This window comes from Cuculus canorus, chromosome 12, assembly GCF_017976375.1.
Source record: "Cuculus canorus isolate bCucCan1 chromosome 12, bCucCan1.pri, whole genome shotgun sequence".
NCBI classification, from domain to species: domain Eukaryota; kingdom Metazoa; phylum Chordata; class Aves; order Cuculiformes; family Cuculidae; genus Cuculus; species Cuculus canorus.
Genome location: NC_071412.1, coordinates 15,427,540 through 15,454,268, shown reverse-complemented (window position 1 = coordinate 15,454,268; position 26,729 = coordinate 15,427,540). Strand labels below are relative to the sequence as shown.

Below are 26,729 nucleotides of genomic sequence, written 5' to 3'. Positions count from 1 at the left end.
CCCTCTTCGCCCCGCCCCCAAGAGGCTCAGCTTCCCCTCCCCCCCCCCCCCCCGCGGCTCGCGCCCCGCTCCGCACCTTTTCCCTCCCTTCCTTCCTGGCTGCTCGCCCCTGCCCGGGCGGCTCCGGCTTTAGCGCCTCCCCCAGGATCCAGCAGGGAGGGAGGAGGTGTGTTGAGGCGGGGGGGAAGGAAGAGAAAGGCAAAGCGCACCCCATCCCCACTGCGGAGCTGCCGCCGCTCCTTCCCCACCAGCCACCAGCGCGGAATGAGCCTCCGCTCGCCGCCGCGCTGTCCCCGTGGCCGGCAGCGCCGCGCCCCCATTGGCTGCCGCCGCCCCCCCGCGCTCCCCATTGGCCGCGGCGCGGCGCTGCTGCGCGGCGATTGGCCGAGCAGCGCGTCCATCGAGCGGGAGCCCCCGGGAGCGCCCGCCCCCGCGGTTATCAGGTTCGTGTTCGCCGCGGTGCTGGGGCTCGGGGTGCCGAGCGGAGCTGGTTGCGCCCTCAAAGTCCCTGGCTGTGGAGGGGGGGAGGAGGAAGAGGAGGAGGAGGAGGAGGAGGAGGAGGAGGAGGGGTGGGGGGGGTCGGTCTGCATCGGTGTCACCGCAGGAGCCGGCGACAGCCAGCGACTCCCGCCAGCCGCCGACATGGACATGAAGAAAAGGATCCACTTAGAGCTGCGGAACAGGACGCCCTCGGATGTAAGCGATGCAAAAATAATAATCGTAATAAATCCACCCCACTTTTGGTTTTTTTTGGGGAGGGGGGGGCCGCGTCCCCACCTTGTGCAGCTGCTGCCCTTGAGCTCCCTGCCTTTGGGGGGCTGCGCACCCACCTCGGGGGCTGCGCGCACGCTTAGGGCTGTGCACACACGGTTTGGGGTGTGCGCACGGTTAGGGATGCCCTCGCCTTTCAGGGTGCCCCGAGGGGCTCGGCGGGGACACCCGGCAGCTGCTCCCCACCCCGCGGTGCCGGGGAGGGAGGCTGTGCCCCCCGATTTGAGGGTGCCCCAAGTTGCACGGGGTGGGGGGACTCAACTGCTGCTCCCGACCCCGCTGTGCCTGGATCGAAAACAAGTTGGTGCTGTTCTCTCGGCGTGTTTTAGTTGGCAAATATTTGCCCTGGGTGCTGGGCAGGGAGAGGCAGGCAGGGACCGCGAGTGAGTTGCGAATGGTTTAGTTTGAAGTGCGTCTTCGTTCCTTGCAGTGATCAGGCAGGAGAGGCTGGGGAGCCATATTTGTAACTTTGTAGTCCTCATGAACGCGCCCTTTCTCCCTCTCTTTCCCTCTCTTCCCTCTCTTCAGATGCTGAGAAGATAAAAAAGAATTTTTAAACCCGTGCTTAAGCGTTTTTTCGGCGATCGGGTGCATTAAAAAAACAAATATTGGAAGGAATCAAGCGCGCTCTCCACCCCCTCCATCCCCGCACACGCACAAAAAGGATGTGTGCGTGTTTTTCCACCCCCTTTTCCCCTCCTCGGGGCTGGACTTCAGGTTGTTGTTCTGCGCGAGAGAGAAAAACTTTGTTAGGGTTCAGGAAAAAAAAAAAAAGCCACTCTCTCGGGGAAAAAAAAAAGAAAAAAAGGAATGGGTGTCGTCCCGTGTCTCCCCCTCCCCAAACCCGCACCGGCGGGGCTCGAACCGGCGGTCCTCGGGACTCGAACCCGGGTCCTTGTGGCTCGAAGCCCCCCTCCTCTCTCCCCCCCCCCCCCCCGCCCGTCCCTGGTGGCCGGGGAGGGCGAGGGGTGGCAAGGGGAAGGGGGACGGGGGTGGGGGAACAACGTACCTCGCTGAGGGACGGTGTCCGAGGGACAAAGGCAGGGGCTGGACGATGTCACCTGCTCTTTAAAGTTTAAAAAGTCCTGGGCAAGGAGGGGGGGGAAGGAAGGAGGAGGGTGGAGGATGAGGGGGAAAGAAGGAGGAGGAGGAGGAGGATGGGGAGGAAGAAGGAGAGTGGGGAGGAAGGAGGAGGATGAAGATGGGGGGAGGAAGAAGAAGGAGAGTGGGGAGGAAGGAGGAGGATGAAGATGGGGGAGGAAGAAGAAGGAGAGTGGGGAGGACGGAGGAGGATGAGGATGGGGGGAGGAAGAAGAAGGAGAGTGGGGAGGAAGGAGGAGGATGAGGATGGAGGGAGGAAGAAGAAGGAGAGTGGGGGAGAAGGAGGAGGAGGGTGGGGAGGAAGAAGGAGGGGGAGGAAGGAGGATGAGAATGGGAAAGAAGAGCATGGAGGGGGAAGGAGGATGGAGATTGGGGTGTTGAGGAAGAGGAGGATGAGGGGATGAAGACGAGGAGGATGGGGAGTGAGGATTGGGGGAAGGAGCATAAGGATTGGGGAGAAAGAGGAGGATGGGGGGATGAGGATGAGGAGGATGGGGAATGAGGATTTGGGGGAAGGAGCGTGAGGATTGGGGAGAAAGAGGAGGATGGGGGGCATGAAGAGGAGGAGGGGGGAAGAAGTTGGAGGATGGGGAGGAAGGATGATGGAGGGGGCAGGAGGGCTCCCCCCAGTAGCCCAGCCTCATTATTGGGGCATAAGGGTCACAATGAAGGCGAACGTGGCCAAGCACCCGCTTCCCTCCCAGCCCCGCGCTGCAAGTAGGACGCGGCGCCATGTTTGTTCTCCTTCCCCCCCTTCTCTTCACTCCTCCTCCTTCTCCTCAAGCTGTGGCAGAGATGAACAGTGGCCCCTCGACGCGCCCTGCTGGGGCTCTGATGGGGAGCCCCAGTCCTGCCCTGCCGCCACCGGGGTGGTGGGAGCGCGCCATGAGGCGTTGGTGCCGACATGGCTGCCATTTTGTCACCGAGTGCAGCAGGAGGAGGAGGAGGCGGCGACCGCAGCGGGACGAGCCAGGAGGCTGAAAAGCTCCCCCTCTCCCTTCATATTATCAGTATTTTTAATTATGATGCTTTTTATGTGAAGGCTACGTCGCCTTCTCGCCCTGCTATGTGGTCCCTATGTCCCCCCGGGCTCTGGAAATGTGCCTTCTCCCTGCGCGGGAAGATAGGTCTCTGCTTTCAGAGACCCTTTTATCTTTTTCTTTAAATGATTTTCAGGCTTTTTCCCCCCAGTATCAGTCAATTTGTCTTTCATTCCCACTGCTGGAGGTATATTCACCGTTGTAAACACAGGCGCGCGGGTTAAAGGCTCGACCCAAAGTGTGTTACGTATGAACTAGCCTTTCCCCCCCACCCCCTACATCTGGATTTTGCACTGTTTTTAGTTTTTTATATTTTTTTTTTGCCTTTTTTTTCCCTTACTTTTAATCAATTTGTCCTTCGTTTCCACTGCTGGAGACTTCCTCAACATTTTAAATGCAGACCTGCAGGTTAAAGGCTTGACTCAAAAGTGTGTTTCGTGTAAACCGGACATTTTTTCTTCCTCTACACTCTGATTTTTTTCCAGTTTTGCCCTATATTTTAGGGTTTTTAATTCCTTTTTGGCCTTTTTTCTCAGCATCAGTCAATTTGTCCTTCGCTCCTGCTGCTGGAGGGTTATACACCATTGTAAACACAGACCTGCAGGTTAAAGGCTTGACCCAAATTGTGTTGGGTATAAACTGTACTTTTTTTTTTTTTCTTTTTATTCCCCTCTACACGTGGATTTTGCCCTGTTTTTTAGGGCCTTTTGGGAAGGGCTTTTTTCCCCCCAATTTCAGTCAATTGTCCTTCACTGCCACTGCTGGAGGCTTATTTACCATTGTAAACACAGACCTGCAGGTTAAAGGCTTGACCCGAAGTGTGTTAGGTATAAACTGGACTACTTTTTCCACTCTACACCCTGATTTTATTCCGTGTTTGCCCTGGTTTTTAGTGTTTTAAATTATTTTTTGTTCTTTTTTCCCTAGTTTCAGTCAGTTTGTCCTTTGCCTTTGCTCCTGCTGCTGGAGGCTTATTGACCATTGTAAACGCAGACCTACAGGTTAAAAGCTTGACCCAGAGCATGTTAGGTATAAACTGGGCTTTTTTGCTTCCTCCACACCTGGATTTTTTTCCACTTTTGCTCTATTCTGGCTTATGCCAGAGGAAGTTGAGAGAGCTCCGATCTGGCAGGGGTTCCCTCTTTCCCAATAATGCAGACGTCCACAGCTGTAAAATGAAACTTATTTAACCTGTCCCTTTTTCCTCCTACCTGCTGGCTTTCAGCTCTGTCAGCAGGTTCTGTGTGTCCTTCTCCCAAGGCAGCAAGGTGGCACCTCTGCTAAAAAGCCAAGTATTTCTGGTTTCATAGGAAAGGGCAGAGAGCTACCGTTTGGGAATGCTGCTCTGTTCAGAGTCCACTTTGTACAGCCATTGATTACAGATCTGCGCACGTGCTTTTGTGTCCTGGAGAGCTGAGTGTACAGTTTGAAGTATGTTTCTTTAAAATACCTTATTAAAATAAAACTCTGCTAAATCCAGCTAGTTCTTCAGGTAAAATACTCACAGCTGGGGTTTAGAAATGATTCTAAAGCCAGTGTCATTTATTTATGGATTTTAGTAATTCTTTGGGCATGACCAGAATGGTTCTGTGAATTTGTTTTTCTCTCTGCTTTGTTAGATAGGCAGAATTTTTCCTTCTTCTATGGGGGTTTGTAATTTTCAAACTTTGAAGTGTGATGTAAATAAACCTTGGTGAAAATAACCCTGAATACACTTGATTTGGAGCATCTGCCCTACACCTGCTTGAGCTTTGCGGTACGTCTCATTTAATATACGCTGCTATCAGGATGTGCAGGATCAAAACTTTCTGTAAATCAAAGTTAGGTAAGAGAGTGTTGATAAGGTGTGGTGGTTCTTCCTGAGCCTGTGTTAATATTTTATAGTTTGGTCTGGCTAATACAGTTCTTGTGGGGCATACTGTGTGCTGCTGTGCAGCTAAGCTGAGTGCTTCCAGCCGTTAACTCATATAATCCTGTACGGTTACACATTGACTAATAAAATATACTAGAAATGTCTTAGAGTGTGTTGTTTAGCAGCGGTTTCTTTTCTCCCTTGACTTGTTTTTTTTTTGTTTTACTTCTCCCTCCATTTTTATATGAATTTGCTGGTGTTGAGAGGTCTAGGGCTGTGGTGCTGGACATTTGGTTTTTTGTGTGTTGTACAGCCAGAGTTGTGCTTATGCGTCTGCTTTTTGCCCACCTTTTTTATCCCTTTATATTTAATGGTTACTTACAGTAGTGCCCTTGCAGTCACTTCTTGCCTAACGTGGTTTTGTTGTGATGAACTGGCTGCTAGAAAGTGGCCAGCTACAGTTATTTTACCAGGGTTTCCTCCAGAACCATCAGCCAGTGGCGGTGCTGGCCTCATCTGGGAAGGTTTCTGGATGTCCTCATTTGATTCCCATCATAAATTTGTCAGTAAAATGCCAGGACTGTAGACAGGCTTGGTGCTGGGGTTCTTCTCAGCCTTGTGGCACGGAGGTAGGTTTTTGAAATTATGCACAAAACTCATCTTCTCTGGCTGAGCAGTGCCCTGCCGGTTTATTTTGTCTGAGGATTGAGTGATTTATCTGCTCAAAACCGTGACAGTGATAAAACACTGACACTAACAGCAGGTATTTCTTACAGTTCTCCCAACTCTGTTGCGCTTTAAAACTTATTTGACAGTCTGATTTCTCTCTGTAGGTTTTAACGCTGAGGGGAAATACAGTGCAAGCATCTATACAAAGTGTTCTTTCAACTGAAGAATATAAATAAAGAAGCTCTTTCCCTAAAGCGAGTTCCTTGTTGTGGTGCTAGTGAGAACAGTAAAGAGTTTAAAGTGATACATGCCACTTTAAAGACCTGCTTTTAAAATATACTTTGGTCTTGTGTCTAGGTGCAGATAGGTACTTTTTTACTTTCCCTGGGCTGAGCAACCTCAAAATGGAAAGGGGAGGTGCTCTAGGTTTCAAACAGGGTGGGATATGGCTCTGTCAAGGGTGGCATGAGATCAGCACGTACACAGTCTGTGGTGTGTGCAGATCATCCTGGATTTTTGCAGGTTTGTATCACTTAACCACCGATGTAGCTGCCAGCAGGGTGAAGTAGCTACAAAGAAGTAGCTGTCTTTTTTTTTTTGCAAATGTCTCAAATTTGTATTACAGCTGGGTTTCATGGCTCTGGCTTTCCAGAGGCAGACCTTGGACAAGTAGGTGGGTGTGTAGATGGATGGGTGGATCCTCATCTTGGAGGGACTGCGGGCTGGAGGATGCATGTGATGTATGAGCTGTCCTCCCTGAAATTTAGACTGGTTTCACAGCTGAGTACGGGGCTGACCAGGGAACTATTTGGCAAATTCTCATGTCTTAACGTGGACCAAGTTCTCAGTATATGAAAGGAACTATGAGTGTATATAGATCTAAAGCTGTTTGGCTAACGTTCCCATTTCTGCTGCTAGAGAGTAGCTACAGTAGAGCTTTATTTTTTTCAATGCTCAACTCTCGAGAATCCCATTTTGACCAGTAAGATGTAAAGTATGATCATGATCCCAGCATTTTCTGTATAATTCAGATTTGTGTCCAAACGCTGGTGTGATAAAACGGTGTTATAGAGAAATAGCTGGTGTTCAGATGATATAATTGTACTGTTGTCCATGAAGAAATGCATCTCCTGAAGAAAGAAGGGTTTTTGTCCTGCCCACCAAACGAAACAAGGTGTTGAAACGAGGGAAAAAAGCTTAGTACAGACCTTCTAGGGTTAAGCCTGGCTGTTGCAGTCCCTCCTTACAGCAGGATTTGTGTGTTATGTATCAATAAATAGAATATACTTCTCTGCTCTTCTGCTCTAAGTGTACACCACAAACTCCCCTATGTTTCAAGGCACCATTTACCTCATGCAGGGGTTTAAAATATTTTCTATTTTGCTCTATTTAAAAGACTGTATTTTCTATGTCAGTGATAAATGTACAGTGAATGGTGGCACAAGTGTCGTGGCTGGTTTTGTAAGTATTTACATCCCATAAGGCTGATGTTGACTGAATCTTCCCATTTCATTCACCTTCTGGATTGCTTTCCCCACACTCGTGCCCTAAAGGCACAGGTATTGGTAGGTTAGGGAAGCCTGAAAAGTAAGAACCATACCTATGAAACATGCCTGGATGCTTTGTCTTGAGTGGGTTTGGGGTGAATTAAGAGTAAGGAAGGTTATGGGAACAGTTCTGGTTTCCACAGCAGAACCCCAGGCACCCTGGGGATGCCAGTGCTGTGCCTGGGAGGGAGCAGGACTCACTTGGAGTGCTGGCAAGGGAGGTCCTATCCTTGCCATCTGCTGAGACGGGCTTGCCATTTGCAGAGCACATGATGGATTTTGATTGACAAAAACCTCAGCTTGGTGAACCAAACCTTACGTGTCTGCAGCAGGGTCCGAGTCTCAAGTGGAATCGATAGCAGTGATGTTTTTGTTGTGCTTTGGAGTGATGGACACTTCTCAGCTACTTATATGACGCTGCTAGACTTGTTCTGCATGTCATTTTTTTCCTGTCTCCTCTCTTGCCCAGCTACCCATCAGACAAAGTAGCTGCTAAATACGTAGTCTGTGTTTTTTGACTAGGTTGCTAAAATCCATCCTGCAGCCCTTGCGTGTGTAAGCGTGACCTTTGAAATATTGCCAAAAACGAAACCCTCGGTGCTTTGCCTTTCTGCCACTGTGTAAAAGTTGAGCTCTCCATTGGAGCCCTCATTTGTCCATTGACTCGGTCTATCGAACACTTTCCCTTCAAAGCCATAAAAACGGCAAGGAAAAGCTTATCTTTTGCAAGTGTGATTTGCCAGTGCGGTCTGTGGCAGCCGACATCTTCAGAGGCTGCTTTCTCTATTAAATATGCAGCTCTTGAAATTAGTCTGAATTTAAATGCAATGTTTCTATCTTACGTATGGCTCCATCATCCCTTTGTTACCGAGGGCGGTTTGGAGTACGTGCAACTGCACTAACTCAGGCTTAAAGTATTGGACTGAAGGATTTTCAAGTTAAAGAGGCGATGCAGTCTTACATTTTACTTCTGTTTTATTTAGCTGGTGTTTGGACTTGATGATCGTGGACGTCTTTTCTGACCTCAGTGATTCTATGATAAAAGCACTTTGGATGTGGGATTGGGCACTCTTTGTTAACTAGAGAGACACTGGGATGTGGAGCTGGAGTGACCTGTGCAAAGTCACCCACCACAGGCAGGCAAAGAGTGAAATGCTCTGACCGTGTGTGATACCAGCTCTCGAAAAGGGAGAAGCAAGCAGCATTAATGTGAATATTAGTAAGCATTTAAGACCTACAAGAAAGCCGGGGAGGGACTTTTTACAAGGGCATGTAGTGATAGCATGAGGGGGAATGGGTTTAAATTAGGAGGGGGAAGATTTAGGTTAGACATTAGGAAGAAATTCTTCTTGCTGAGAATGGGGAGACCCTGGCCTGAATTGCCTGGAGAAGTCGTGGCTGCCTGTCCCTGGAGGTATCCAAGGCCAGGTTGGATGGGGCTTTCAGCAACCTGATCCAATGGAAGGTGGAACTGGATGAGCTTTGAGGTCCCTTCCAACCCAAACCATGGTTCTCTGATTCTGTGATTTTAATGCAAAGATCAAGCAATTTGATCACTTATCACAAAATCACTAGGTTGGAAAAGACCTCCAGGATCATAGAGTCCAACCATTCCTATCAACCACTAAATCATGTCCCTGAGCACCTCATCTACCTGTCTTATAAATACCTCCAGGGATGGTGACTCAACCACCTCCCTGGGCAGCCTCTGCCGGTGCCCAACGATCCTTTCTGTGAAAATTTTTTTTCTGATGTCCAGCCTGACCCTCTCCTGGTGGCGCTTGAGACCATTCCCCCTTGTCCTGTCCCCTGACATTTGGGAGAAGAGGCCAGTGCCCTCCTCTCTACAACCTCCTTTCAGGTAGTTATAGAGAGCAGTGAGGTCTCCTCTCAGCCTCGTCTTCAAGGCTAAACAACCCCAGTTCCCTCAGTTACTCCTCGTAAGACTTATGTACTTGAAACAGTCTCTCTAAAGAAATGTTTGGGGGTTTTATAGAGTTGTGCTGCAAACAGGAGAAACAAAACCGAAAAGTACCTGTATGCAGTTGAATGAAACAATTTTTGTTGTCCCTCAAGTGTGTTCTTGGCTTAGTAATTAGTGGTTTGTTTATGCATATGGCTCTACTGACCCTTGTAAATGTGTGTTGGTGTATGTGACTCGGGAGGGGTTTTGGTTGGGGATGTTTTCAAGAACAACAATGGTAGATTATTCTTTCTGGAAGTTTTTTAGTACTGGAGAGGCCTCGTAATTGGGAACGAGTGTAAGACGTTGTCAGAATTGCTGAGACCCTTCATCCTTCTGCCACTTAGGTATTTCACTTGGACCTTTAGTTTCTCAAAACAGAGTGAAGGGACATAAAATCAGCTGGAGCCCATATGTATTGCTCTCAGCATTTATGGCCATGCTATGTAAAATATTAGAGAGTAGAAAAAGTGAGTGTATTCATGCTGAGCCAGATTTTATCTGAGCTGTGCAAGCAGCCTTAAGCTGTCTCTGAACACAGAGCAGCTTTGATTTAAAAAACAAGCAACCCAACCACGCACAACAACAAACAAATAAAACAACAACAATTTCTTCTCCTCTTTTGCCAGGGTACAGGACGATGCAGGGTCCCCAAAATATGCAGAGTGACTTGTCCAAAAGAGGATTCTGACTGCTTCTCCTTGAAATTAACAGAGCCCACATGGTGGGGGGTTTAAAGGTGGCTTTCAACAGCTATGTTGCTATATCACTTTGAATTTGGGTGCAGAGATTCAACAATCTGCCCAAGTCCAGTCTGTGACACATGGCCACAGCAATGTCTGTGTTGTCACTGCATTGTTCTTGGTCCCTACAGAAATGTTTCCATGCAATTCCTTAGTTGCACCCTTATCCAGGGTAAATCCAAGTTTCTTCATCACGTGCTTGTTGGATCAACTAGATTAAGTACAGAGCCTTTGCCAGGGTGTAGCTTACAAACAGAGAGCAGAGCTGTGTGAGAGCCATGGCATTATAGGTTAAAACCAGCAGTACTGGGATCTGTGTGCATCCATGTGGACTGGGGCTTGTAGTGAGAGGTGCGAGAGGCACCCAGACTGTGTTGGCATGATGCTGGGAGTTAATTGCAGGCTTCTAAAACCCTATGTTGAGGTGTTTAACAGTATCATGGGAAGTTTCCAAGAAAAAGATGCAGAAGAGGAATTCAAATTTGAAAGTTTGATAGGGTTGTGTCGTTTTGAGAAACCCTAGATGAATTTTGAGGTCCAGCAGTACTTTCATGTGACCTTATTGCAAGAATTTGGAGTTCCAGCTTGGTTGGATGGCTATAGAATAGGCAAACAGCTCAAAGTGGAACAGGTTGCCGTTGAACCAGGCTGTGCTGGAAGCTGTTTTGTTCAATGGTTGTGAATTGCTTGGTGTTGAAGGGGCTAATTGCAGAGTGCTGGTGGACGGGAAGGCTTTACTTGGGTGCAGGGAACACACCTGGGTGAAATCCTGTGAGCTCCAGTCTTGAGGAGGTCCTGGAAACTTTGAATTGAAGAGCTTTGAAGTCCTCGCAGGCACCTGGCATTCAGCACTTGCTTCTAGTGTCCGTAACAGTGGTAATGGAACGCTGCTCGAAATTACAAGGTGTACACATCAATCCCATCCAGTTCCTCCGCAGCCGTCAGTCACTGCTGCTGCTAATACGATTCTGGAGTACTCTGCCTGCAAGATATCTTGCCTCTATCTCAAGGGAGGTGGTTTGTGTTACACGGCCAATTTTTGTGCAGCATTTCTCCCTGCCCTGGTATATGCACATTCGTTCCCCCATACAGTAATGTCCAGAACCTGGGCTCAGTAAGTGGTGGCTGAGTAACTAGTTTAGGACACATAATGCAAGTGACTGAAATAATTTTATCTCATCTTGGATCTTCATAATAAAGCCTTGAACGTACGTATCAAAATCCAAAATTGCATATTGGTTTGGTAAGACAAAAAACTTTGCTGGTGCCTGTGAGCTTTATTCTGTATCTTGCGGGAGGAAGAGGATGTCAATGCTATTGGAATTGAACCTGTTGAATTTAATTCTGTTTTGTGGCTGTATCCTCATCCTCAAGCCTCTCAGCCAGGCAATGCCAAGCTGCTCAGAAGGAGCAGCTGAGGATTACCCGTGGAAGGGTGATCCCCTGTGGCACCAAGCCAACGTGGTTGGTGCCGCAGCACCTGCCTGCCTGTTCTCCCTGACTGTGGGCAGCATGCCAGGGTCAGGAGGGGGCATGGACCCAAGGGCAGCGCGCTGGGAAGGCTGAACAGCTCTTGAGGTGTCTTAACTGATGTGCAGCAGCCCAGTAGCTGCTCTGATTCGGACCAGAGACAATTCTGCGTTCCCCTGTCTCGCTGGTTTCCACCAGGAACTGGACTTTGCGTAATATAGCTCTGCTGTGTCTTTATATCTCAGGGGGTCGTAATACGGCTGAAGATCTGTCTTGAATGCAAGTGGCAAGTTATGCTATCTTCATGTTTCTCAACAAAATTTACTTCACGTTGGTTATGTTTTGGTGACCATGTTGGAATAGGAGTTACATCGTGTCTTTGAGCCTTCAGAGCAGCTTCATTAGCCCAAGGTACTGAGTAGGCTGTTCATTCAAGTAGGGTTTTTTGGCCTAGTCATGTTCCAGGTAGTGCCTGAAATGGAAATTATGCAACGCTTCGCTCATTCCAGTAGTGCCTTAGGGAGGAGCTTGTGAAGTTGAGAGTGAAGAGCATATCCTTGCCACCGCTGTGGATCTAACCATGAACAGTGGGCTGCTTGCAAGGCTTGGCCATGATCTCTAGCCTTGGCACATCTGTGTCTTCCCAACAGAAGAGAACATCGTGGCTGTGAAGGGCTGGCTTATCATACACTTTGCACCACAAATGAAGTGGAAAAGATTCCTAAGGAGATGCATTTCCACTCAAAGATCCCCAGATCTGCATGAGTAGAGCTCTAAAATGCAATATAAGAACTAGGACAGCCCTTGGCAGCCTGGTTACAGCAGACAGCAATGGTTGTTCTTGACTGTGGAGGTCTGCATGGACCATTCAGGCTTTCGAGACCAAAACAAAAAAAATACCCCAAAGTCAGAAACCCAGGTGTCTCAAAGAAATGATGGTGCATCTGGGACAGCATAAAATTCTGCTTTCAAAAGTACCACCGCAGGCTTCCCTTGTTCTCCCTTCCCATCTTTCCATAGCTCTTCCCTTCTCCAAATGAAATTGCCACTGGGCTGAGAGACACAAAGGACTTCTCCCATTGCTCCTCTGGATCACTTGGTTGGGAGCAGTGCAAGACAGAGTTAACAGCCTCATCTTTACCTGCCTTTCTTGATAAAAGTGCCACACAGTGGGATATTCCTGTCCTGGGGGTACCGTATGCCATACACGTCAAAAGCGTCTGCTCCATTGTGCTGAAAATGAGACGTTATGGCCTTTGCGCTTCCTTCTTGTTAAAGCCAGCAGAATGCTACTTGTGCTTGTAAATTTGCCTTTTATCTTTTAAATACAATATTCACGGCTGTGTCTTTCTGTCACCTTGTTAAGCCTTCAGTTAACAGAAGGTTACAGAAGAATACAGACTGGTATTCCAGAACTGAGTCCCAAGTTCATGGATCTCCTTGCCCATGGGCTTTAGGTTTTCCAAAGCAGAGACTTTGCCTTTTCACTTATCACAGTGGAAACGCAGATTAAAGGTTAAGGTGATAACATGTGTGGCTTAGTTGTTGTCTATGTGTTATTGTATTCAATCGGTTGTGTGTTGATAACTTGAGAGTGTGAGTTATGTCATGCATGTGGATCCTCTTCCTGTGACAGAGAGGCAGCCTGCACTGGGAAAGGGTGGCTCCCTGATTTAGAGCACAGACATTATAAGGAGCAGCTGAGGGAGCTGGGCTTGTTTGGTCTGGAGAAAAGGAGACGGAGAGGAGACCTTCCTGCTCTACAACTGCCTAAATGGAGGTTGTAGGAAGGTGGGGGTTCGCCTCTTCTCCCTGGTAGCCAGCAACAGGACAAGGGGAAACAGCCTCAAGATGCACCAGGGGAGATTTAGGTTGGATATCAGGAGGAATTTCTTTACTGAAAGGATTGTCAAGCATTGGAAGAGGCTTGAGTCACCATCCATGGAGGTGTTTAAAGAGTGTGTGCTGTACTTGGGGACGTGGTCTGGTGGTAGACTTAGCAGGGCTGGATTGATGGTTGGAGTCAATAATCTTAAAGGTCTTTTGCGACTGAAACTATTCAGTGATGTCATTTGTGATGAGCCCCATGAAATTCAGTGTCTGCTTATACATAGTTGCCTTTACTTACCCTAGGAACAAGTTGGAGTCTCGCAGTGCACCTGTGGCTGTGTTAAGGGTGTTGTATATGCATTTAGGGAACGCAGCTTAATGCAGTAACCATACTAGGAAATGGATAAGAGTCCCTGGCTACCAGCAGGCAGTAATGTGGAGTGTGATATCATGAAGAGATCCAGGGGATGCTGTAATCCACAGCGAACAGCGTAGCGTGCATTACCAGTGATGTGATGTCAAGGGCTGAGAGCATCTGGGGCTGTCAGAAATAGCAACTGGGGTGGCCACAGAAGAACAGGTCCGAGGCAGAAGAAGCAGCGAGGTACTTGCTTGCATGTGACTGCAGAAAACTCGGGACTGAGACCAGCAAACCACAGCGCTGAAACAGAAGCACACAGACAACCAGGAAGCACCTGCTCGAGCAGATGGCACCCGCGGAATGGGGGAGCAGCGCGGCGGAGCCTGGAGCCACCCTGGGAGTGGAGAGGGCAAGGTGGAACAGCAGGCTGGGCAAGAAGCATGTGGCAGCTGAAGCTGTATGATGTGCAGTGCCCCTGCCCAAGTGCCTGATGGTGCCTCGTCGTATGAGGAGTGGCTGAAGTCGCTTGTTCTGCTCAGCCTGGAGAAGAGGAGACTGAGGCTAGACCTCATCCGAGTTTTTCTTCATTACAAGGGAAGGAGGAGGAGTAGCAGGCGCTGATCTCTTCTCTCTGAAGACCAGTGATAGGACCCGAGGGAATGGTTGGAAGATGTGCCAGAGGAGGGTTAGGTTGGATATTAGGAAAAGGCTCTTCACCCAGATGGTGGTGGAGCACTGGAACATCTCCCGAGGGGAGCAGTCACGCTGCCAAGCCTGACAATATTCCAGAAGCATTTGGGCAATGCGCTCAGATACATGGTGTAAATTTTCACATTGTCCTATGCAGGGACAAGTGTTGGACCTAATGATCCAACATTTGTAGGTCCCTTCCAAATCGGGTCATTCTGTGTGATTCTGATCATGTTATCAGAGACACGGTTGTGTGCTGTGGGAACCAACCAAGCCACCTGCACGTTAGGTTTCTGCTAGATGTTCACCTACGGGTGCCTTCTTAGCTGTTCAGGTAGGTATTGTGGTGTTATCCATGGTGGGTGGTTACCTATGGGATGTTACTCTTCCACACTCTACTGCAGTTTTTAGGGTAGATAAGAACAGGCCACGTGGTTTGTCCACTACTCATATTGGTAATTACTCCAATTACTGCTTTGATTTGCTTTTGCATTGTGGCATAGGTAGTGATGAGATCAGGCTCTATCATCTTGTGTTTGATGCAACTAAACACAAATTAGCTGAAGGCACATATTGCCTTAACTTTTCTCCAGAAGTGTCAAGATTGTCTATCTTGACTCTGGTAGCACTTCTACGTGTCCATAGTACTGCAGAGACCACAGTGTGAGCCAGCTGTATGGGATGAGACTGCTCCTCTCATTCAGGCATATGGGCAGGCTCAGAAGAGGTGCTCATCCGGGTTGCTTGCATCAGGCAAGTGTTTATTCTGTGTTTTGGTGGCAGAAACTGAGGAAAAGATGTAAAAATTGCAATTTTACTATGTGTTTTCAGGAAACGTTGCATGTTTGAAGAGTGATTCGGGAGCTGGAATTCTTAAGATTTCTGAAAAACAATAGATTTTTAGCCCTTCTGTCATACTTCTGTGGTAGTGAGCTGTTTTAGGTGGAATGTAGATTTACTAAGGTCACCTTTCCACTTCTCCCTCTTCGTGTACTGACAGTTATGTGCTCACTGTCAAGGCTGCAGCGTGCCCGGATGAGGCCCAGCATCCTCACAAGGGGGCTAAGGGTTGAGAAGAGACCTCTGTGCAGCAGCCAGTTGGAAACGTGTCTGGTTAATCACTCGGAGGGCCTTGGAGCGATGCCCTCTTTTGGAGGGGCCGGCATTGCCCCTCTGGTTTCCTGCAAAAGAATCAGTTCCAAAGGAGGAGATGGGAAGTGAGAGTGGAAGGCAAGTGGGGTGCGCAGGGCTGCAGGCTGAGAGCCTGTGGACAAATAGCTGCAGGTAATTTTAATGCTTACGAGAGCTGTGTAGGCTGGTGGTAGTTTCTGCCACTTGCACTGCATGAGGAGAACTGGATGTGATGCAACGGTGAGCAGGCATGTGGCAGTGAAGTTGAGAGAAGCCCCACAAGCCCAGTTCGTAGAGTCATGGAATGGTTTGGATTGGAAGGATCCTTAAATCCCTTCCGGTTCCAACCCCCTGCCATGGGCAGGGACACCTCCCACTGGATCAGGCTGCTCCAAGCCCCATCCAACCTGGCCTTGAACACCTCCAGGGATGGGGCAGCCACCAATTCTCTGGGCAACCTGGGCCAATATCTCCCCACCCTAGGCATGAAGAATTTCTTCCTAATGTCTAATCTAAATCTCCCCCCCTTCCAATTTGAAGTTCCTTCTCATTTTGCGTACCCTGTTTTCTATGGAATTCTTGAATCTCTTAGAACATAAAGTTATCTTAATTTTTAATTGAATTTGACTTTGTGGAGTCTGTTCTCTCAGAAGTGATTCCGTGGCCACGTAAGCACTGCAGTTACATCGCTGTTGTGCTTCTGGAGCGTGAGGAGCCTGTGCTGTGCTGTTTGCTGAACAAGCTCTTCTCTTCAACAAAGATTTCTGCCTCTTGCAAACGTGGCCAGTTTTATTCCGTGATAGTTGTTTTGAATGCATCTTGGTCCTAGGCACAGCCAGGAAGAGTGCGTTGCAGTTCTGTATCATCTGAAAAGCAGAGAGGAAAAAGCAGTCTTGTCCCAAAAAGAGCAAACTGAATTAGAAGTCAGTTGCCTCTTCTGCCATCATACCAAAGGCTTTTTCTTCTTGCTCCATGGCTGTTTTCCAGCGCCTCCTCAAATCTCTGTCCCCGAGGAAGCGTCCAGTTCTGTGTTTGCCTCTTGTCCATTCTGCCCTTGAGGAGGATGAAGGGAGGGATGCCTCACCTCCTGAGGTGTGGGCAGATGCCGTTTCTTTCCCAGTGTGATGTTTAGGTGCTGCTTCACTCCATGCCTTTGGTTTACGTGGCTCAGAGCTGACTCTAAGCCGTGCTGGCTGCTGTGGCTGTGAGCTTTTTCCCTCCCTCAGCTCCCTCCTGCCTTGGTTCATCTTCCCGTGTGAGCTCATGCAGATGTCCTCTGAAAGGAGGATAAGGCAAAAAAAGACCTCGAGCTCTGCACAAGCATTGGCCTCCTCGTAGGGAGATGGGCTCGTTTGGGGCAAGAACCAATTCTCATGCTCCTTCGCCCTCCCTGTTCCAGCCGTTGTCGGTGGGTGCTCAGAGGAACCACTTCACTGGCTGGGGGAGATAACAAGGCAGGCAGGGGCCTCACGGGCTGTGGGGTGAGAACACAGATAGGGAACACAGCTGCTTAACGTGGGGTTTGGGGTGGAGCTGCTTTTATTTTACTGTTTTTTTCCCTCCTTTTTATTTTTTGTCTGGAGCTGTGCGTGTGTGTGGAGCAGATGACTGTGAAAACAATGTGTTTGTCCCAGAGCTGATCTCACTGGAGGATCCTGATACTTAAATACTGTTATAGGAAGAAGATCCACGTGTTTGCTTTTAAAATTACTTTCTCACTGTCCGAATTTCAAAGCAAACGGGTGGTTTCTGTAGTTTGTTCTGGGGGTTCCTCCTCCCCCCCGCCACTGGAATGGGTATATGGGATCAGGAGCAATTGCCTTGATCTTTGATTTCTTCTGACCATCCTGAAACCCTTCTGGAAGGCATTTATGTAGTCATTCCCTATCGTAATTCTTCTAGGAAAATTGTAGCGTCTTGGAAAATGTATTTCCTGCCGAATGCAGATCCTCCTCCTCTCAATGAATCACTTGTGCTCTCGTGTTGCTTTGGGCTCACTTCCCTATTGACTTCAGTGCCTGGGATGTAATTAGAAATCATGGGATGTTATTGGGAGCTGTAAAACTGCACTGGATTCTTCTCTGTGCGGAGGGATTACAGTACTAAGAAAATGAAGCAAATGAAACATTTGCATATTAACTGTCCTTGGTGTGAACTGAAGAGTCGCTTTGTGTTTCTGTGTATGCCACTCCTGCAGGCTCGTTTGATCCTGTCCTCGGCATCAACCAGCTCCCCCTCGCTTTCCAAACTCATAAATGAAGCTCAGGCGGAGGATAGGGTCTGCAGTGCACACAGAGGGATTGGTTTCCCTGGGTGAGAAATAGCTTGCAGAAATCCTTCCTTGGTGTGACCGTGTCTGGGTGTTGCCGAATGGGTGGGCACTTCCTGCAGTCACAGTCCTTGGCGACAGAGCTTCCCCAGCGCCCAGGAAGACTTATGTTGGCTGCTAAGGTTCTAGAATTCTGTAAGGCTGACCTGGTTTTAGGGTGGAAAAGGAGCTGTTTTATTCAAGGTAGCCTTGAGTTCTGGATCCAGTTCTGGAATCCTCAACATAAGAAGGCTATGGAACTCTTGGACCGGGTCCAGAGGAGGCCCTATAGATGATCTGAGGGCTGGAGCACCACTGGTGTGAGGACAGGCTGAGAGAGTTGGGGTTGTTCAGCCTGGAGAAGGTTGAAGGGAGAGCTCAGAGCAGCTTCCAGTACTGAAAGGGACTCCAGGAAAGCAGCGGAGGGGATCTTGAGGGAGTGCCAGGAATAGGACAAGGGGGTACGGTTTTCAACTGAGAGAGGGGAGATTGAGATGAGATCTTAAGAAGAAAGGTTTTCTTGTGAGGGTGTTGAGGCCCTGGCCCAGGTTGCCCAGAGCAGTGGTGGCTGCCCCATCCCTGGAGGTGTTTAAGCGAGGTTGGATGAGGCTTTGAGCCCCCTGGTCCAGTGGGAGGTGTCCCCGCCCATGGAAGGGGTTTTGGAATTGAATGGGCTTTGAGGTCCCTTCCAAACCAAAACCATTCTATGATTTAGGGGCTCCTTTGCGTTGTTGTGGTTGGTTTCTGTCCGTTGAAGACAGCACCTGCAGGAAGAGCAGTGTTCTGTTTAAGAACAACAACAAGACCCGGTGGGCTGTGACTTGCTGCACACCTGTGGGGCTGCCCGGCTGTGGCTCTCAGGCAGGTCCCGTACTGCTCGGGCCCATGGGAACGTTATCTTCAGGTCTCCCTTTGAGCCTTCTGCTGCAGCAGGGCAGGGGAGATAAGGGGACGCGGCAAAGCTGGGTTCGCTGAACTTCCCCTGCCAGCGTGGTCTGTCACATCCCTGGTAATTCCCCCAGAAAGGAGTTGCTTCCAAGGAGAAAATCTTCCCGTGGAGGTACCCTAGTGAGGAGGGGTGCAGGTAGGTTCTGGTAGGACCTGATTCAGGATCCCTGGTGCCTCCTTTTGGTTTCAGCAGTGCCTGAGCAGACAGTGATGTCTCCATGCTTGAAAAGCTCCCGTAATTTTTGCATGCAGAGAGAGGCTGTTTGAGCAGCTGATGACGCATTGTAACAGCACACGAGTTGTACAGCGTGTCAAAGGATAGGTTAGGTTAAAAATAAATAAATCAGTTTCATAGTTTTTAGAATGCTTATTGTTGCATTTACTAAAGGTGATGCCGCTTCTCACAGCCGGTTACAGATCGGTTAAGCCAGGGTTAATGTTTCACACTTTTTAGGGAATAACACAAAGGTGGGCAGTGCAAGCAAAGCCAAGTACCTGTGTTTCTGAAACACTGCTGACCTTGCTAGCAGGGATCAGGCACTGAACAGTACCTTTCATGTGCTTCCCAAGTTGCTGGCAAATTGGTTTTGCCTGATCTCTACCATCCTTTGCTTGTGAGTGAAATGTTTATCCTCCACACAGAATATCTTATGCCTGTTTTGTGTTGTTCTCTTTCCAGGTTAAAGAACTTGTTCTTGACAACTGTCGGTCATACGAAGGCAAAATTGAAGGCCTCACAGATGAGTTTGAAGAGCTGGAATTCTTAAGTACAATCAACGTATGCTTAACCTCAGTTGCAAACTTACCAAAGTTAAACAAACTTAAGAAGGTAAATAGAATGTCCTGTACCATGTATTTAGGCATTTAAAAGATGGGTGTTTAAAAGGCAGGTCAATTAATTGCTCAGGAATATGGTTTAGTAGTGAGCAGGTATGGTTGGTCTTGACCTCAAAGGTCTTTTCGAACCAAAGGATTCTTTGATTCTGTGATATCCATCCCTCTTTGCACGCTACCTAATGTAAAATAGTTGTATAAAAACATAATTTAACTGACCAGACTGCTTTGTGATACATGTTTGCACTAAAACCTCAAGATGTTTATGTGCCTTCTAGCTCGAGCTAAGCGACAACAGAATCTCAGGAGGACTGGAAGTGTTGGCAGAAAAGTGTCCAAACCTCACGCATCTAAATCTAAGCGGCAACAAAATAAAAGATCTCGGTACAATAGAACCTCTGGTAAGTTGGGGCAGTACAGGGTGAAATCAAACCCCATTTTGTGATGAGTAGAGGAGCTTCAGGCTCAGAAGGTCCCAAGCAGCTCGCAGCAGGGTGTATTTGGTGGTTATCTCTGTGGCCAGGTTGTGGTGGGGCTCAGCCCTGCCCAGGGGTGGCAGCCTGGGCAGCTGTTCCCCTCTAGCAGCTGCCGGGCTGGCCTGGGTGCAGAGGGGACCACCTTGGGTCTTGAGTCAGCAGCCACCGCCTCTCCGGGCGTGGTGGGGGTGAGCTGCAGCACTGGCTGCCTCCAGACTGGGGTTGCTCCCTGCAGCTGGGCAGAGGTGGCGGAGCTTCCAGCCTTTTCCTGCTGGTTTCCATCACCTCTCCTGCTTATTTCAAGTGCTGAGATCAAGATTGTCCAAATGCAGTTCCAAGAAGCATCCAGGTGTCAATTCTGGTAGTGCTGTTTTCCCATTTTTTATTTGGTGCCCTTGGCTCTCCAGAAGTGAAGAGTTTCAGCTCATGCTTGTTTCCCAAATACTGACTTTTAAAGTGTCTCAGGGAGCAGTTCTCACAGTCTCTCTTGGATCTCCTTTCTGCCAGCAGAAGGGGAGAGCAGGGCAGTTAAACTTGTGTAGCAAACAGTAGAGAGAGAGGATTCTAACTGCTCCCAGTTTCAGGTTATTGTTTTCTTGGTGTCACCACTGTTCTATGTGCTGTGCCCCAGAAGGGAGATATTTCATAAGACTTGATATAAATCCTCAACTGCTTGTGCTTTTATTGTTAGTACTTTGAAGTGCTGTGGGCAATGCAGACCACTTGCCTCCTCCCTAAACCCAGGAATTGAATTGCTGTTCAATTTCTAAGCCTTTTTTTGTTTTTCTAAAGGATAAGGCAGAATCATTACAGTTTTTTAAATCACTTAGCAAAATTCTTCCATCTGTCGAAAGAACACTCTTGTTTCTTCCATCACAAACAGTGTTTTAAATACACCTGGCTGCTGGCTGCAATGTCGTGTCTTGTGTTTTCTGGATAACTGGCTGGGCTAACATTTATCCTTAGCTTGGCCCCTCACCACACATGTGATTTTGCACTATTACTGCTTTGCAAACTTCAGTCTTCTGCTTGTGAGATGCTGAACTTGAGAGAGAGAGAGAGCATTTCCCACTCTTGGGTACCAGAGCAGCAGCAGCCAGGCATTGCATTTCTGTTCTGTGCCAGTTCAGTAGGCAGAGACCAAAATGGACCAGGGAAGTGATCGTGAGCATTGGTGAAGCTGCATCTTGAATCCTGGGTTCAGTTTTGGGCCCCTCACAATGAGAAAGACATCGAGCGGCTGGAGTGCATCCAGAGAAGGGGAACAGAGCTGGGGAAGGGGCTGGAGAACAACTTTATGAGAGGCAGCTGAGGGAACTGGAGTTGTTTAGCCTGGAGGAGTCTGAGGGGAGACCTTATCACTGTCTACAACTGCCTGAAAGGAGGCTGTAGCGAGGTGGGTGTTGGTCTCTTCTAAGTGATAGGTGATATGATGAGAGGAAGTGGCCTCAAGTTGCGCCAGGGGAGGTTCAGATTAGACATCAGGAAAAACTTTTCACAGAAAAGGTTCTCAGGCATTGTCAGAGGCTGCCCAGGGAGGTGGTGGAGTCCCCATCGCTGGAGGTGTTTAAAAGAGGGGTAAATGAGGTGCTCAAGGATCTGGTTTAGTAGTGAACAGGTGTGGTTGGACTCAATGATCTCGAAGATCTTTTCTAACCAAACGATTCTATGATTCTATGAAAATGACCCTTCTGTCATGGGAAGCTCTTGAGTGCATTAACTCTGGCTGCTGCTGCGTTCTCCACTCTGTAGGGAGTTACTGTAATGCTGAACTTCAGGGCCTTTTCTTTCTTTGCAGAAAAAGTTAGAAAACCTGAAGAGCCTAGACCTTTTCAATTGCGAGGTAACCAACTTGAACGATTACAGAGAAAACGTATTCAAGCTCCTCCCGCAACTCACATACCTCGATGGCTACGATCGGGATGACAAAGAAGCACCGGACTCTGATGCAGAGGGCTACGTGGAGGGCTTAGACGATGAGGAGGAAGACGAAGATGGTATGTGAATTGTGCTATTTAGTGTATGTAAGTTAAAAGATCGATATTCTGCCTAGTACATTTTGCTTCCAGCTCTGACTTGTTGGCAAGAGAAGGGTATTCTGAGCAGCTCCTTCCTGACTGATGTGTAGAGGAGAAGTACCTCAGTGTCCTCTGAAGGAACGAGGGGAAAGGAGATGGGCAGGGCCTGAAAGAGCTACTTTCTCAGTCTTATCTCTAGTGAAAGATCGGGATGACAAAGAAGCACCGGACTCTGATGCAGAGGGCTACGTGGAGGGCTTAGACGACGAGGAGGAAGATGAAGACGGTATGTGAATTTGTGCTGCTTGGTGTATGTAAGTTGAAGGATTGATATGCTGTGTGCTATGCTTTACTTCCAGCTCTGACTTGTTGGCAGGAGAAGGGTGGCCGCAGCAGCTCCTTCTGGCTGATGTAAAGCAGAAGTACCTCAGTGTCTTCTGAAGGAATTAGAGGAGAGGAAAGATGGGTAGGAGAGGAAAGAGCTCTTTCCCAGTCCTCTCTCTAGTGAAAGGTGGCAGAAGAAAGGGGTCAGGAGGAGGACTAAGATGATGAAAGAGTTCAGGGAACAGTAAAGCCCAGGGGACCAGATTGGGCACAGAGAAAAGTAGCCGAGTCAAGGAGTTTAAGTAAAGGAGCCAGGGTGTTAACAGGAGTTAATAGATGCGCAGTGAGGTCAACATGAACTACTTGGGATCAGGCAGAAGAGAGTGTGTGTGGGGCGAGCTCTGTGAAAGGCCGTGATGAAGCAGCAGGTGACTTTTTAACATGAGGAAGATGCACGGTGGGTCCGCAGTGTGCTGTAGGTGCAGTTCAGCCACCCTGGCAGACTGCACTCGGAGACAGCAACGTACCGGTCGGATGAGTATCCGGCTGAGTTGGGGGAATTTGCTAGACTCTTCAAACCCAGCTGCACAGCAGAAGCAGAATAGCTGGACTTGCAGTTTTCCCTCGAGTGCTGAATGTGAGCTCTGGTGAGAGGGGCGAGTGCTGAATGTGAGATCTGGCAGAGCGGTGTGTTCAGCCAGGTTCGGCAGACACACATTCTCCTCGTCGGAGCACAAGTCTGGACCTGCCTTCAAATGCACGAAAAAGCTCCAAAACACCATTCCTGCAGCATGGAAAAACAGTTCCTGGTTTGTTGCTTGGGCTCTTTGCATTTAATGTCTTTCCTCTTGAAAAGAGATTGCAAACCCACGAGGTGGATTGAGTGTGACCCTTTTGTATCGCTCTGGCAAGCATAAAGGCGAGCGGGGTCTTTTAGGGAGGGTTTGTTCTGTCCTGGTGGGAGCAGATGGACACTTGCAGATGAAGAGCTGCAAGTGTCCCATGGGCTCAAAAATGGGTATTAGCAGTGGGAACCGGAGCAGCTGAAGCAATCCCAAGACTGCTGTGACTTTACTGTCCTGGCCCCGCAGCCCTAGAGCGGCTGAGGCCATGGGTGCAGCTGCCACGCTACCCTGTCAGTGGGCTGAAGGGCACGGGACTACATGAAACCCTGTCAAGAACAAGAGAGCTGCCTTTTATTCTGCACCGCCCTTGAGCAGTGCTTTCAGTTTGCTCCTTGTGTCGATACGAGGTCACATTTTGGGTGGCAGTGGTGGAAGAAAAAAAGTAAATTTCCCATGTCTGAGTGGTCAATCTTGTTTCTATAGAAGAGGAATATGATGATGACGCTCAGGTAGTAGAAGACGAAGAAGATGAGGAGGAGGAGGAGGAAGGAGAAGAGGAGGATGTGAGCGGAGAAGAGGAGGTAAGGATTTATGCTGTTAATAATGGGTGTGGAGTGAACATGGGAATAGCCAAGAGAGAAATGGACTGAATATTGGAGGCTTTTAGTACTTGAAGTGTGTGGCTGCTTTTTCACTGGCGGTGGGGGCGGCTCCGAGGTGTGCCTGTCTGTCAGCCAGCTGCCATCTAGTGACCACTGCCACAAAATCGTGCTGTCTGTTGGGCTGGCAAAAACGGCTGGACACGCCTGCAGACGTGGTTGTGGTACCTTTGGAGGGTGGAGGGTACAGGCGACAGAGCAGTGCCTGAATTAGTGACCCTGTGCTCTCACAGCGAGGTTCCTCCCTGGGCAGGTACCTTGTGGTTCTTCAGGATGCTTAAATTCTCAGTGTGGTACAGCTCCTGAGTGCAGGGCGTGATGAAGCTGTCACAGGCTGCTGGGGCTTTGCTGTTAGCCCAACCATGGGGAACGGAGCTAAAAATTGACCGTAGAAGGTTCTAGCCAGACCTTGGTAGATACTTAACTGCCACTCCAGAAAGTGTTGCTCAGCCTCTTCTCAAACCTGGCAGCAGCTCCTCGGACCCCAGAGGGGTCTGTTCACATTTGAACCCTTTCCCTAGAATATGATAGAATCATAGAGTGGTTTGGGTTGGATGGGATCTCAAAGCCCATCCAGTTCCCACCCTCTGCCGTGGGCAGGGACACCTCCCACTGGATCAGGTTGCTCAAAGCCCCATCCAGCCTGGCCTTGAATGTTTCCAGGGTTGGGGCAGCCACCACTGCTCTGGGCAACCTGCGCCAGGGCCTCACCACCCTCAGCATGAAGAATTTCTTCCTAATATCTCATCTAAATATTCCCCCTTCCTATTTAAAGCCATTCCCCTTTGTCCTGTCACTCTATGCCCTTGTAAAAAATCCCTCCCCAGCTCTCCTGGAGCCCCTTTCAGTACTGGAAGCTGCTCAAAGGTCTCCTTGGAGCCTTCTCTTCTCCAGGCTGAACAACTCCAACTCTCTCCTTCTCCTACTGACCAGTCCTCAGGTTTCCCTAAACTCGGGAACTCAAAACCAAAATTAGCAATGACATCAGTGTGAAGTATAGAACAGTTCTGTCAGTGAAGAGCAAAGCCAGAAGTGGCTGCTGTGATTGCAGGGAGACTTGGGCCAGAGTCCAGTTATCCTGTAGCATAAAACTGCACTTACATAAGTGTGTGGGAAGTGGCTGCCTCTTTGTTTAAGATGCTTCAAGGACTTCCCATTGTAAAATGCTGTTGGATGTTGCCAAATTGTGAAAGGTTCTGCACGACTTTTTAAATCCTTCCCTTCTTTTTGTTTTCTTTTTTCCAATCCAGGAGGATGAAGAAGGCTACAACGATGGTGAAGTAGACGACGATGAAGATGAAGAAGAGCCCGGTATGACAGCAGTCTAGTTTTTCCTAGAGATAATTTTTAAAGATATCAAATACCATTTTGTAAAAAAGCAGGCTCATGATTGTATTCCTGCTCCTTCTATAGCAACCCAGTTACCAAAGTATCATAGAATCGTGGAAGGGGTTGGTTTGGAAGGGACCTCAAAGCCCATCCAGTTCCACCCCCTGCCATGGGCAGGGACACCTCCCACTGGATGAGGTTGCTCAGAGCCCCATCCAACCTGGCCTTGAACACCTCCAGGGATGGGGCAGCCACCACTGCTCTGGGCAACCTGGGCCAGGGTCTCCCCACCCTCACAGGAAAATATTTCTTCCTAAGATCTCATCTCAATCTCCCCTCTTTCAGATGAAAAAACATTCCCCGTTGTCCTATTACTACAGGCCCTGCTAAAAAGTGTTTCTCAAGTAGAAGCTTGTTGAACTTGTTGAAGTCCTTGGCAGCAAGAAGGAACATTCTTATCACTCAAATTCTGTTTTATTTCCTAGATGAAGAGCAGGGACAGAAGAGGAAACGAGAACCTGAAGACGAAGGCGATGAAGATGACTAAACCGAATAACCTATTTTGACAATTTCCTATTGTGATTTGACTGTTTTTACCCTGTATTTCCTCTCCCCACACCCCAACCTTTTTATTTTCTTTTTTTTTTTCCTTATTTTTGTTTTGGTTTTTTTTTTCCCCCCAATTTTAATGTTGCTGTGGGAATGAGAGGGAGAAGCAGACTGGGTGGGCAAGGGAATAAAGTACTATTTTTACTGCCACTCCTCCTCCTATTCATTTTAAATTCTTTCTTTTTTTTCCCTTCTCTTTGTCCCTGTAACTGCAATAGTAAGTATAAACCAAGTGGTAATTTGTTTCTTATTATCGGAGTGGAGAGTTTGACCTCTTTAAAAGACAAAAAAAGTTTCAGATGAGTGGACGATACCCCAAAATACTCTTGTTTGGAGACAGCTGAAGAGTGTTGGCTGTTGGGATTTTTCCAGTCACTAAATACATCGTAAGCATTTTTTTTGGGGGGGGGGGGGGAATGCTGCAAATCTGGGCAAAGCATCCCTGCGCAGCAGCAGGTGTGAGAATGGCATACGGGAAAGTGATTTCTTTTGTCGCCTGTCCGTGAATGACTGCCATTTTCAGCCAACGCTTTCCCTGCTTTCGTAGGTACCTTTTCTTTTGCTGTTTTGTAAATAGTGACCAAATGTTTTTGTCGGGGTTTGGTTTTGGTATTTTCCTTTGGATCTGGTTTGTGGGGTGAATTTGCAATCCCATCCCTGCCCTGTGTGTTGTGTGTTTTCCTTTCTGTTTGTTTTTTGGGGTTGTTTTTTTGGCTAGGGTATAGCCAATACACTGAAAATGGCAGGCATTGAAATATATATATAAATATATATAAAAAGTGTTCCTAATTCCTGAGTTACTAGTGAAATGAATTTGACAATTGTAATAAAAACACCCTTTCAACCCTTTTAAATAAGGCGTGTACTATTTTGGTCTGTAATATATAACACCTAGGCAATTTTAAGTGATGAGAAACTACTTCCACTTGTGCTCTATACTTTGAAACTTTATACAAACCTAAATACAGGAGGCAGTTCCGCATGTAGGGTAGGAGGTTTCTTTTCGTACACTCAAGCACGAGATACTAATACAAAAATTGTATTTTCTTACCTAGTGGAAGTCAGTAAAATGACTGCAAATACCTAGTGAATGTACAGTTTTACTTTCATATCCCTCTTTCAAATAGCTTTAGAAGTGACTTGTATTTCCTAGTCAATATTTCATCTGTATAAATACATTTGCAACAGGTTTTTTTTTTTTTTCTCCCAGA

General features: G+C 48.1%; 1 protein-coding gene across 1 annotated transcript; it reads left to right on the top strand.

The window, feature by feature from the left end:
- Positions 1-103: 103 nt before the first annotated feature.
- ANP32A (acidic nuclear phosphoprotein 32 family member A) lies at positions 104-26,729 on the top strand. Its single transcript, XM_054077108.1, has 8 exons — positions 104-696; positions 19,104-19,253; positions 19,537-19,659; positions 21,533-21,731; positions 21,940-22,038; positions 23,405-23,502; positions 24,831-24,891; positions 25,395-26,729. Exons 1-8 carry the CDS (start codon positions 265-267, stop codon positions 25,454-25,456), a joined length of 1,224 nt encoding a protein of 407 aa, XP_053933083.1. The 5' UTR covers positions 104-264; the 3' UTR covers positions 25,457-26,729.